Genomic DNA, 12,977 nt, shown 5'->3' with positions numbered 1-12,977 from the left:
GTGTAAGAGAGAGAGAAAGCGAGAGAGAGAAAGCAAGAGAGAGAGAAAGCGAGAGAGAACGAAAATGAGAGAGAGAGAAAGCGAGAGAGAGAAAGCGAGCGAGAGAGAGAGAAAGCGAGAGAGAGAAATAGAGAAAGAGAGAGAATGTGTGTGTGTGTGTATGTGTGTGGCCATTCACAAAATATTTTATTCAACTCTTAGTATTGAGTCATCCCCTCAGTAAGCGTTACATTGTTATTTTTAAAGTTACTTTGAGATGACTTTATTTTAACACATGTGCAAACACACATATACACGCACATACACACACACACACATACATACACACACATGCAAATGCACACATAGGTATATAAAAAAATTCACGCACGTGCACGCACGCACACACATACACACACGCAACTATCCTTTTACATTTGCTTGTATCATATATTGCTTCTGCTTTCTATTACAGATCATGTGGCTGTGCCTGAGTTCAATGCAGGAGCAATGGAAAATTGGGGGCTGGTTATCTACCGAGAAACAGCCTTACTTTATGATCCAGACGTGTCATCAAGTTCTAATAAATATATGGTCACGTTAATCGTTGCTCATGAAATCGCTCATACGGTGAGTAAATACACATTTCGGTGTCTAAAAACCAATATATACCTATGATCGTTCGTTGATTCTGGACTGGAAAATTTTTACTTACGTAGCTAAAAACTGTAGAGTCTTCGAAATATGAAATAATTCTTCAACAACATTACTCATATGCAGATGATAACATCCTTCACTCCCTCCCAACTTTCGGCTCTTAAGTGTCAACAACATGCAACTAGTGGCTCATGTAAACTCTGCGCTGAAAACATGGAGAGAGACCTCAAAAGGTTACATCGATCGTTTGTCCTTCAAATGCACAAAGGTACAAAAACTGAACTTGTCAAAGAGTCAGTCTCATACTCTACCAGCTCTAGTCATGACCATAACAGTTAGGTATTGTAATCACAAATGATCTCTTCTGGCGATCCTACATCCGCAACATGGCAAAACCTGCATCACGAAAAATGGTAATTTTCGTTAGAGCCAGGAAATATTTCAGAGTCCGTCATTTTCTTATTCTTTTCAGTACTCATGAGAGTTCAGCAGTGGAACGCTGTGCTTCATCTGAGATAACACTGCTGCGACACATACGAACATCTGTAACCATATAAAAAAGTTGCAAACCGATGAATGATGATGGAGTTACTCACTCTCATATCTCAACCTCTTGTCCACTAACGTGCTGTCTCCACGCTGAATCCGTTTCTACCACTACTACAGTGGCCTCTACCCCTCTGGTCTGGCTGGTCTCATACCATATCAACTCTGAATAACTCACACATATCTCATCCTCCTATAACCCATATTGTGTCCACCTCACTAGGCACCACATTAACTCTATGTACAATCATTCTTCCCCCAGAATATAAGCCTTCTGAATTTCTTTTCTCTAACCAAGAGTTTCCTTGCAGTCGTCGACTTGCAATTCAAGAACATGAAGCCTATCAACTTGACTGGTTTCGAGGTAGCTCGAACACAATTCCTTCCTGTGTATAACTCATTATACACAAATAGACATACACATATGTATATACAAATATGTATTATATATATATATATATATATATATATATATATATATATATAATATGGATAGCGTTTTGTCTCAATAACTGATGAGATGCCGGAGCAGACTTCAGCCCCGGTATCCGAAACTCTGAGTTTTATTATGGCAACCAACTGGTGTCAGTCAATTGAACTAGTCATTGGATTTCCGTCATGGTGGTTGGCAAAAAGCTTTTAAGAGGTTACATTATAATTAACCTAGTATTTTATAGAAAAATAAACAACACCGGTTTTAGACTAGTGTAAACATGAACACGCACACACGTGTACGTGTTTATTTAGACGATAGGTAAATGTAGATAGAGATATGTGGGATCTTTAGGTCGACACTTTATGTTCAAAATTACCGTATGCTGTTACAGCAGAGTGGTGATCCTTAGATTTAATAAACATCATTACTGCCAAACTTGTTTCTTCAAATTTAATTGCAGAACTGTTTTTTTTTTCGATTTCTTTCGTCTCCTTTTCATTCTTAGTTTATCATTTTTTATTGTTACTCATTTTTTTCTGTCATTTCAGTGGTTTGGAAACATGGCGACCATGAGATGGTGGGACGATCTTTGGCTTAACGAAGGGTTTGCCAGTATCCTAATGTATTTCGGAATGAATCACGTACACCCAGACTGGGATGTGGTATGTAAATGCATGAAGCATCGCGATATCCGAAAAATGTTGAATTACATACGAATTAAAATTATTTTGATATATTTATTGCTTTTGTTTGTTTCGCAGCCACGTGATTATTATTTTGATATCAGAAGGACTATCATTGCAGAAACGCTAGAGCACCGGACAAGTGTCCGGCAATATATATTTAGTTACGTTTCTTTTCCTTCTGAGCTTAAACAAGGTCGATAAAGTAGAATGAGTTTTACCAATTTGTATCATAAACACTAACTGTGAGAGGTAGTAACAGTAAGCTTGAATGCAACAGTCTTTAAATCTAGTGACGAAGTCATAAAGATCTAACATGATGGTGATGTATCAAATAATCTAAGTAATAACTCATATATCGTTTTGCTAATCCTTTTCGAAGCTACGAGGCCCCATAGGACCTGCTCTTATCAGGTTTTAAAGTGTTAAACCGATTAAAGATATATTACTCTCGAGATAGGATGCTGGTCTTTAGTAGGTAGACAGACCTGCTGGGTTGTATAAACTTTATCTCCTTGATAGAGTAAGGTGTAGTTGTGTAATTAAATAAACCATTGAAATACTCAAATTTGACAACGTTATTACTGAATTTATTCACAACTATTTGCTAGCTGTTATATTGATTTATTGATTAAGGTTGAGGTAATTTTTCACCTTTCATAAATCCTGGTGGTAATAAAACGCACTCCAGTGATATGTATGCAACGATTCAATATAGCTTTCCTTCTGTTTTGATGAAAGTGACCTTCTATATGAGAAATATATCACTACTTGGTAGATCATTGACTTTCCTTTCTCATTCAGGGTAGTCGAAGGTAGAGGAGACATTATAGAGCCAGATAAAATATTTTATAGTATTCGGTTCCATACCTTTGAATTCTGAGTTTAAATCTTATCAATACATTTTTGTCTTTCATCTAACAACATTCAGTAACATATGGGCCAGTTATATAGTAGGATAATGTATAATTACTTATAGACTATACCCTACAATAATTAACCATGTATCTGAAAATGAAACCAATAGTTTAATTATGTTATGGTGAACGCCATAGAGTGCATAATAAGGACCCAATGATTTTAACCTCTGAACCAGTTTCAGTTTTCAGTTTGAAATTATTTCACTTCACATGCACCATTAAAATCTTTTTCTAAAATCATGATTGTCAAGGCACCCTATTTTTCATCTCTTAAATATATGTGTACTCTAGCAGCAGGTCAAATGGAATCATATTTTAGATGAGTAGATATCATTTGAGTTAATGTATTGTTTCTTTCTTCTTTCCAGTTTTCTATTCTCGTTGTAGACGAGATTTTACCAGTGATGGTTTTAGATGCACTCCTTACTTCACACGCAGTTTCTTCTCGTATAGAGAATACGGACCAAATCATCCAGTATTTCGATAACATTTCCTACAACAAGGTATGCTTCAAAAAGCTAGTCTTTTGCCACGTTGATTTTACACAAAATACCTTAAAAGCTTTATGATTGGAAAATTTGACAGACTTGGTATGCACCTAGTATGTATCAAGATTACATTTTAATGTAAAAAAAAAAAAAGGCAGTTAATTTCATTCGATTCATGGGAGTTATTTCTCGACCTGAAAATTGAAATTTGCAATTTTGAACATTCGTAGATGACCCTGCCCAGCTAGCGCTATGGTGTTGACCAAAAATCATTTTTAAAATCTCTATTTAAAGTAGCACAAGGAAAATAATTTTACAGTTTTTAGTTCGAGATGGAGAGGCAGGCGTTCCATAGTCTTAACACTGTCGCCTGAGAAGGGATAGATATGCGTCCCATCAGTCAACCGAATTTTATTGCAGCAAAATACGGTATTTGGTTAACGTAATGTATTATGGTAACTTTAATCAGATCTACTTTCCTATCAGTAGAGTCACATCAAGATTATTTTCTTCCACTCCCTCTTAAAAAATCTATTTCTTGTTTCTGTTCACTTCCTTTTCTGAATATTAAACATCGGTTACATTGAATGATGTTGAAATTTTATAATAATGAAGATAGGGAGGGTGGTGATTAGTGATGGCAACGATGATTGTAACGCTATCTTTATTTATTTTCTTCATTTTGCTTTTATTTCCAGGGAATGGCAATATTGCGGATGTTGAAAGGTTTTCTCGGCTGGGAAGCCTTCAGACGATCGTTGCAGGTATAGAAATATTTTTTGTTGTTATTTACAGCAGTTATTACTTATGATCTTCTTCACTGTGTTTTTCCATTGATCTTTGCTACCACTACCACTATCACTGTTACAAAAACAGCAACAACAACAACTACTACTGCTGCTGCTGCTGCTGCTGATATTACTATTACAACTACTACTACTATTACTGCTGCTGCTGCTGCTAAAAACAGCAACAAAGAAATAAGCTGAAATAGAGCTAAATAGCGGAAATAGAGCTAAATATAAGAGCAATGCTTAAACCATTACCTTACAACATTTAGCATTTCTGTATTGCGAGGAGGGATATCTTCTTTTCAAAGAGTGAGAAAAACGAAAGATGAAATTTTCTGCTTTCTCGACAAATAAAATCTGTATGGGATAATTCAAAAATTTCTCATCATTTAATTATCACCAAACTACATCTCTTGTTCTATCTCTCCCAAAAATTGTATTTTCATCCGAAATATCAGATTATTAAACGCTTTAAGGTAAAAGCTTAATCAATTTAAATACAATCATTACTCAAATCAATTGCAGTAGCCTTCTAAATCAGTTACATACACATACACACACACATATACTGCAGTTTCGTCCAAGGTAAAATTTGTTATGGACTTGCTGTGTTTGAATACGCAATATATATATATATATATATATATATATATATATATATATATATATATACAAGTTTAGAATCAGTAGTTCTTTGGCTGCTATTTCTAAATTTTCAGTATGTTGGAGAAGCAACTCAATGCTAATCCCTGTATATTTATGATTATATATATATATATATATATATATATATATATATATATATATATATATATATAATGTACAGTGTATATTTAAATACATAAGAGGAATCCACTCATGGGATTCCTTACGCTAGAAAGAACAGCGAGGTTCCAGAACCACAAATATTAGGGATAAAATTCCGAAGGGAACGAAATGAAAAGATAAAAACTTTTTACCATCTGTTCGCCTGGACCAATTGGTTTCTGACTTTATTTTACGCTAGGCCACTTGGAGGTGAAAATTTTTATTAATTTCCATTTCCCTTTGATATGATTAAGTATTATATATATATATATATATGTGTGTATATATATATATATATATATATATATATATATATATATATATATATATATATATATCAGAGGGACACGAAATATCAAGATTTTATCTTGGACGAAAGTTGCAGTAACTTTCCTGTCAACGGTGTATGCATATTAAGTATGATGCAGGTGTTGCCACTTTAATTTAATGTTGCTTCAATTGCTTATACCAGATTATTTATTCAGGCCTGCAGCTATTCTCAACACCCTGAGTATATGACTCACGGTTTCCGATATTGGAAAGGACAGTTCACATCTAGGCATGTGCCTGGCTACGAGTGCACGTCATTGACAAGACCCATCGTAACTGAAATGCATCTACCGTTCTCGTTTGCTAGTGACACAATTTTTCGTTTCCCTCCGATATGTGTGCGCCCGTGCGTGTGTGTGTGTGCGTGCGCGCGCGCATAGTTTTTAAGCACAGTAAGACTCTAGAACAGTTTATGACGGACGAAAACCGCAGTAACTTGCCTGTCAACGATATATATAAATTATGTATGATACATCGATTGTTACTTTAATAATATTGTTTCAAGTGCTTACGTACATACATACATACATACATACAAGAATGCATATATACATGCATACACATGCATTCAAAGAAATACACGCACATACATGCATACATACAAATATATCAATATATTTGTCTAAGTGTATTTTAATTTTTATGAACAAGAGCGCCAAATATCATGTGCACTATGTACTTGTAGATTAGTATTTAATGATTCCAACGACCTCAGTGTTTCAAAGACATGCATTTTACCTAATTTTTCAAACAAACACAGACACACAAATATGCATATATATATATATATATATATATATATATATATATATATATATATATATATATATATATATATATACGACAGGCTTCTTTCAGTTTCCGTCTACCAAATCCACTCACAAGGCTTTGGTCGGTCCGAGGCTATAGTAGAAGACATTAGCCCAAGGCACCACGCAGTGGGACTGAACCCGGAATCATGTGGTTGGGAAGCAAGCTTCTTACCACACAGCTACGCCTGTGCATATAGATATATTTGTTTTCGTGACCAGTCATAATAAAAACAATTTTACATCAATCTGATGCGTTTTTGTGTACGTTTTGTATACGTTTATTATTCTTATCCAAGAATATTACTGACAGTAACTTCGAAGTTTTGACCAGCTAACCCATCGTCCGACGAATAGTAAATGTGTGCGTGTGTGTGTGTGTGTGTGTGTGTACACATATACATATAAATGCGGACCCACTCACTGTGTTGTCATCACCTGCACATCTCGTTTTGACATCTACAAATTGCAACATCTATTCGCTTATATTTAGTTGATATTCAGAGCTTGTATCTAACCAACAGCTTCACGACACTTTCACAATCGTTGCTTATAGAATATTTTTTGCATATATATGGTTAAAGATAGGTAGTCGCATGAAATAAAATTACAAGAGATCGTTACAAAATTATACAAAACATACGCTACAGAAGTGTAGTGAAACGAGAAGAAGATGGGTGAGGTAGGGATAACAGTGAAAATATGACGAATAATTCTTTGAAGCTTCCCAAGAAGCAACAAAGACATCACTGTGACAATCGATACAGAACATATCGCAACTATGACTGATTCCTTCAGAAATCGCAGTATTTTATGTCCGTACATTAAACACAAAAGCAGGCCTACCAAAATAGTACACTGACTTTCTCAGGAATCAATAAGAGGTTTTTGTGTTATTCTTGCAATACAAACAGTTATCATAATAGCACCGTATCCTTCTATGTATCTGCCAACTTGAACTGAAACAAATGTATGTACGTTTGTCTTTCTGTCTGTCTGTCTGTCTGTCTGTCTGTCTGTCTGTCTGTCTGTCTGTCTGTATGTATGTATGTATGCATGTATGTATGTATGCTATTGTGTGGCAGTGTTATGTTCAGTATTTAAAAAGAAAAACTTTTATAGATATAAGCAAGGATTCTTGTGTTTGAGAAACTCAAACATCAATACAGATAAAGTAATATGTAAATGTGTATAGGAGTTATATATGTTCCTGTCAATTTCAAACTCTTTCTCACTCTCTCCTCTTTCTTTCGACTGTTCTCTGGCATATCATTTGCGATCTCAATTTCATTATTTTCTATTTTCTATCACACATACACACACAAGCAGATAATCTATGTTTCGTGTTGTTTTTGTGTGTTTGTGGATGTAAATATGTAACTCCAAGCATGTATGGACTTGCCAATATATATATTTACTTATAAAATCTTAACAAAGATAAACATCTAAGAAAGACTATGTTTAATGTATACGTACGGTTGTGATGTATTATTACCCCTTGCATCTCCTCGTCTTTCTTTCTATCTCTCTCTCTCTCTCTCTCTCTCTCTCTCTCTCTCTTTCTCTTTCTCTCTCCTCTCCCTCTTTCGTTCTCTCTCTCTCTCTTATGTAAACATACAGAGACGTATACATACACACACACACACACACACACACACACACACACACACACACTCACAAACGTATAAATAAGTGAAAGTGCATGCATATATATATATATACCCGCAACAATGAATGTTGGTATATGTACATTTCGATGCATACAAAATGATTGCAAATACATACACATATCTATGTGCGTGTATGTATGTGTACATATATGTATGTATATATAATATACGTACATATTCATATGCATTTTATGTATGAGTAAATATGTATGTGAACCTCTTATATACAGTGCATGTGTGTGTGTCTGTCTTTGAATATATATAAGAAATATATATACTTGTGTTTGTGTATGTGTGTGTGTGTGTGTGTGTGTGAGAGAGAGAGAGAGAGAGAGAGAGAGAGAGAGAGAGAAAGGCAGAGACAGAGACAGGGACAGAGAGACAGACAGAAAGACAGACAGAGAAAACATGAAACAATGGCAATTATTAAGTACACATCATCGGCAAGTATGGGAGACAATTTTGGATATGCTTAGATGTTAGGAAGATCCCATCGGATGGTATTAATTAACCTTGAACGTACTGGCCGAAGTATTGTGGTCACAATATATTAACGTTTCATTCATCATGCCAGCACAACAAATTTTTCTATAATTTGACGTATCTAAAAGATGCATTAATATATATTTTTTCAACTGTGCAGGATTGAAACTAATTTTCCGTATACTAATGAAACAACTCTTGAAACTACTTTCGCTCATCACGTGAACGATTGAACATCTATTTGTTCACTCGAAATGCCAGAAAAAGCAATCAAATTTCTCAATATGATCACACCCTATTCTTCGCCGTAAATTCGTTATACTTCTTCACAGGTGTTCCTTCGGGGTAACAGCAATAGTATTGCTGCTGGTGTTGATACTCTGATGCGAGCTTTCACAGTTTTCATAGTTTTCACTGATATTATCAGCCTTCTTACTCTTGTCTAAAAACAAAATCTGTTAATTTAACGAGATGCTGGTAAAATTGTTTTCAAACTGTGGTTGTGAATGTTTTTCAGACTTATATTATGCAGCCATTTCTGTCGGGACAATGCACGGAGATACAGAGCCGATAAAGTTGTTTTATTGACGATATTCATGTCAGCCTGTCTACATTCTCGTCTGCCTCAGTGGCAGTTTCTGGCTGGTTTTAAATATTGTCAGAAAGATAACTAGCATCTCAAGAATCAGAATATTCATTGCCATCTCTGACAGCCATGTTTCGAGCAAAGAAATATACCTGTTGCTGCATCTACTTAGCTGTGAAATGGCTCATGTTTAGGTGAGACTTGTCTTCTGTGTGTGTGTGTGTGTGTGTGTGTGTGTGTGTGTGTGTGTGTGTGTGAAGATGATAGATTGGTAGAATCTTTAGAGCGTTGAACAAAATGCCTATTTATTACGGTTCTTTATTTTCTGTTTTAATCACTCTGAGGTTGGCATTGCTTTTCAACGCCCCATGGTCGATAAAATATAATACTTGTCAAGTACAAGCATAAGATAGATAGATAGATAGATAGATAGATAGATAGATAGATAGATAGATAGATAGATAGATAGATAGACGACAAACATATATATATATATATATTTATTTATATGCATGCATAAATGCATATATACATATATACATATATACATATATACATAAATGCATGCATATATACATACGAGGGGTGTTCATTAAAGATTTTTCCTGACCCACTTCCAGTTATTGCAGGTAACGGAACTTGTATAGCTATAATCATACATGTCTCTACATGTCACATTGTAAATTGCGGCTTTCCACTAGTATTCGTTTGTCTTTTACGGCTGCTGAAATGGACTAGGGTGTTATAATGGAGGCAGCTGAATGCAGATCAGTGATCAGATTCTTATAATTGTAAGGTCATACACCAAAAGAGATTTTCGATGAGATGAAAGAAGTTTATGGTGACGATGCACCATTATACGACGGAGTCAAGTACTGGCATCGCAAGTTCAAATGTGGTTGGACATCGGTAGAAACTGCTCCTATTCCTGGGCGACCACATTCCGCTATTGATGACGACACCATCCATAAAGTGGAAGCCGCCATTTTAAAGGATTGCCGCATAATTATTCGGTAGCTAAACCAAGATGTGAAGATAAATGTAAGATCCGTGGAAAAAATCATTCACGACCATTTGCACATGCATAAGTTGTCCACACGATGGATTCCCCGGATGCTCACACCTTGTAAGAAGCAGGAACGAGTCAATTGCTCCCAGGCTCTTTTGGCAATGTGCCATGAAAACGAGTGCTTTTTTCGGCAAACTTATCACAGGATGAAACATGGGTACATCACTATGATTCTGAGACTAAAGTCCTATCGAAACAATGGAAGCATGATAACTCATCACCTCCAAAGAAGGCTCGTGTCCAACCCTCAGCAGGTAAGGTGATGCTCACAGACTTTTGGGACCAATGCAGAGTAGTGATGGTGGATTAACAATTAATGGGACATATTATGCTTCTCTGCTGCATAAATTGCGGGATGCCATCAAATCAGAGAAGCGTGGCATGCTCCTCCAAGACAAGGCCCCAGTTCACAATGCGCAGGTTGCCCGGATGAAAGCACACTCTTACGGCTATGAAATCCTTCCTCATCCGATCTCTTCCGATCTCGCACCAACTGACTACCATCTGTTTCCACCTATGAAGTCTTTTTTGAAGGGGAAACATTTTTCGGATTATGGTAAACTTATTTGCGAGGTGAAGTCTTGGCTCCAGACGCAGCCTACCGACTTCTACAGACGAGGTCTTCACAGCTGCATAAAGCGATGGGAGAAGTGTGTCACCATTGCTGGTGGCTATGTAGAAAAGGACTAATAATTATGTCCAGATTCGTTTATCCCAGTCCTAGGGAAGTGGGTCAGGTGAAATCTTTAATGAACATCCTTCGTATGTACGTATTTTATTTCTCTATTGCCCACAGGGGGCTAAACATAGAGGGGACAGACAAGGACAGACAAAGGGATTAAGTCGATTACATCGACCCCAGTGCGTAACTGGTGCTTTATCTATCGACCCCGAAAGGATGAAAGACAAAGTCCACCTCAGAACGTAACAGCAGACGAAATACTGCTAAGTATTTCGCCCGGCGTGCTAACGTTTCTGCCACGTATATATATGTGTATATAGTATGTATGTGTCTATGTATGTATACAGGTGTATACATTTACAAACACACGTATTCATGTGCACATACAAGAAAATAAGTTTCTCTTTCACAAGAATAAAAGAAATGAAGTTTAAATAAAATTAACCACTTTCTCAATTTCATGATTTTGAAAAGTTTTATAGTTGTATACTTCAAGTCTCATGCTGCTGTTTAACAGGAAAACTATTCATCTTTATTTGTAAGCTAATACCGTAACAAACATTTGATGAAAGCAAGTCTTATAAGGAAAATTAAAATTATAATACTTTAAACAGCCTTCTTTCATCTAAATGCTCTAATACTATCAACTTTCAAATAAAGATGAATAGTTGTTATAAGTTGCAAATCAAATTAAGCAACCAATAGTTCTGAAAACAGTTTTTTCCCACTATTCTCATATACATATACATATACAAACCAGTGTGATTGCTTTTCTATATATTGCGAGCTTGGGTAAACTATCGTTATGTCTAGCAGACGAGTATCCACCAGTCTCCGAGCTAGAATAGTAGAGTTCTCTTCCCGCTTGCAATACATATCGAGTACACTGAACAACCAGCTGGAGGAAACGTCTGGAGTTAAGACAGCAGTATCATCTGTTCTTATAGAACACTTACGTTTAGGTGACAACAAACATTACTTCTCAGAATAGATACTGCTTTCATCTCTAAATTTTTCTTAACGAACTAGTTTGATATCTATATATACACAGAGAGAGAGAGAGAGAGAGAGAGAGAGAGAGAGAGAGAGAGAGAGAGAGAGAGAGAGAGAGAGTCTTGTACTTGTTTCAGTTATTAGAGGGTGGTCATGCTGAGGCACCGCTTTGAATAATTTTAGTCGAATGAATCGACCCCATTACTTTTCCTTTTAAGCCTGGTACTAATTTTATAGATCTCTTTTGCCGAACTGCTAAATTACGGGGACATAAAAACACCAACACCGGTTGTCAAGAAGTGGTGGAAGGACAAATGCAGACATAAAGACACACACACATAGATATATATATATACATACATACATTCATACATACATACATGCATACATACATACATACATACATACATTGAGAATAATAAGGTAGTCAGAATGTTGGATGATTAAATATATCTTTATTTACATTTTTAATGCTTTCTTCCGTTGGTTTGTAGATATACACGAGATCTACAAACCAAATTGTAAAATTGACTTACCTTATATTATCATAAAATTAATTAGAAATATCAGTTTCAAATATATCCAACTGTACCAAGGATATAACATTTTCCAATATACATATGTATATATATATATATATAAAACACACATACATACATGTAAACATGCATACATACATACATACATACATACATACAAACATACATGCATACATACATGTGTGTATGTATATATATATATATATATATATATACATACACACTCATACACACACACACACACACACATACATACATACATACATACATACATACATACATACATACATACATACATACCGAAATAGGATTCAACATCATTATAAGTTCCAAAATAAGCACCAGTCGAATACTTGGGTCAATAAAATAAAACTGTTCTATCCCTACCTTCCAAGAAAGAACTGAGGGTGATACCAGTTGCTGGATACCTCTGATCATCGAACGGTCATGCATTTGATTATGTACACTAGGCCAGGATAAATTACTACGACTACTACTACTACTACCAT

The 12,977-nt window shown here is 35.6% G+C and overlaps 1 protein-coding gene across 3 annotated transcripts in view; it reads left to right on the top strand.

Moving 5' to 3' along the window:
• The window catches only part of LOC106877840 (glutamyl aminopeptidase), a 311,216-nt gene that overhangs the window by 230,223 nt on the left and 68,016 nt on the right, over positions 1–12,977 (top strand). For all 3 annotated transcript variants that reach the window (XM_089349726.1, XM_089349725.1, XM_089349724.1), the window contains exons 6-9: positions 455–609; positions 2,167–2,280; positions 3,590–3,724; positions 4,408–4,473. In XM_089349726.1, the coding sequence (XP_089205852.1) occupies positions 455–609; positions 2,167–2,280; positions 3,590–3,724; positions 4,408–4,473 (470 nt within the window). The remainder of the gene's footprint in view (positions 1–454; positions 610–2,166; positions 2,281–3,589; positions 3,725–4,407; positions 4,474–12,977) is intronic.

This window comes from Octopus bimaculoides, chromosome 3 (genome assembly GCF_046866305.1).
Source record: "Octopus bimaculoides isolate indiv1 chromosome 3, ASM4686630v1, whole genome shotgun sequence".
Classification (NCBI taxonomy): domain Eukaryota; kingdom Metazoa; phylum Mollusca; class Cephalopoda; order Octopoda; family Octopodidae; genus Octopus; species Octopus bimaculoides.
Note: the sequence above shows the minus strand (reverse complement) of the source record. Positions and strands in the feature narration are given on the sequence as shown.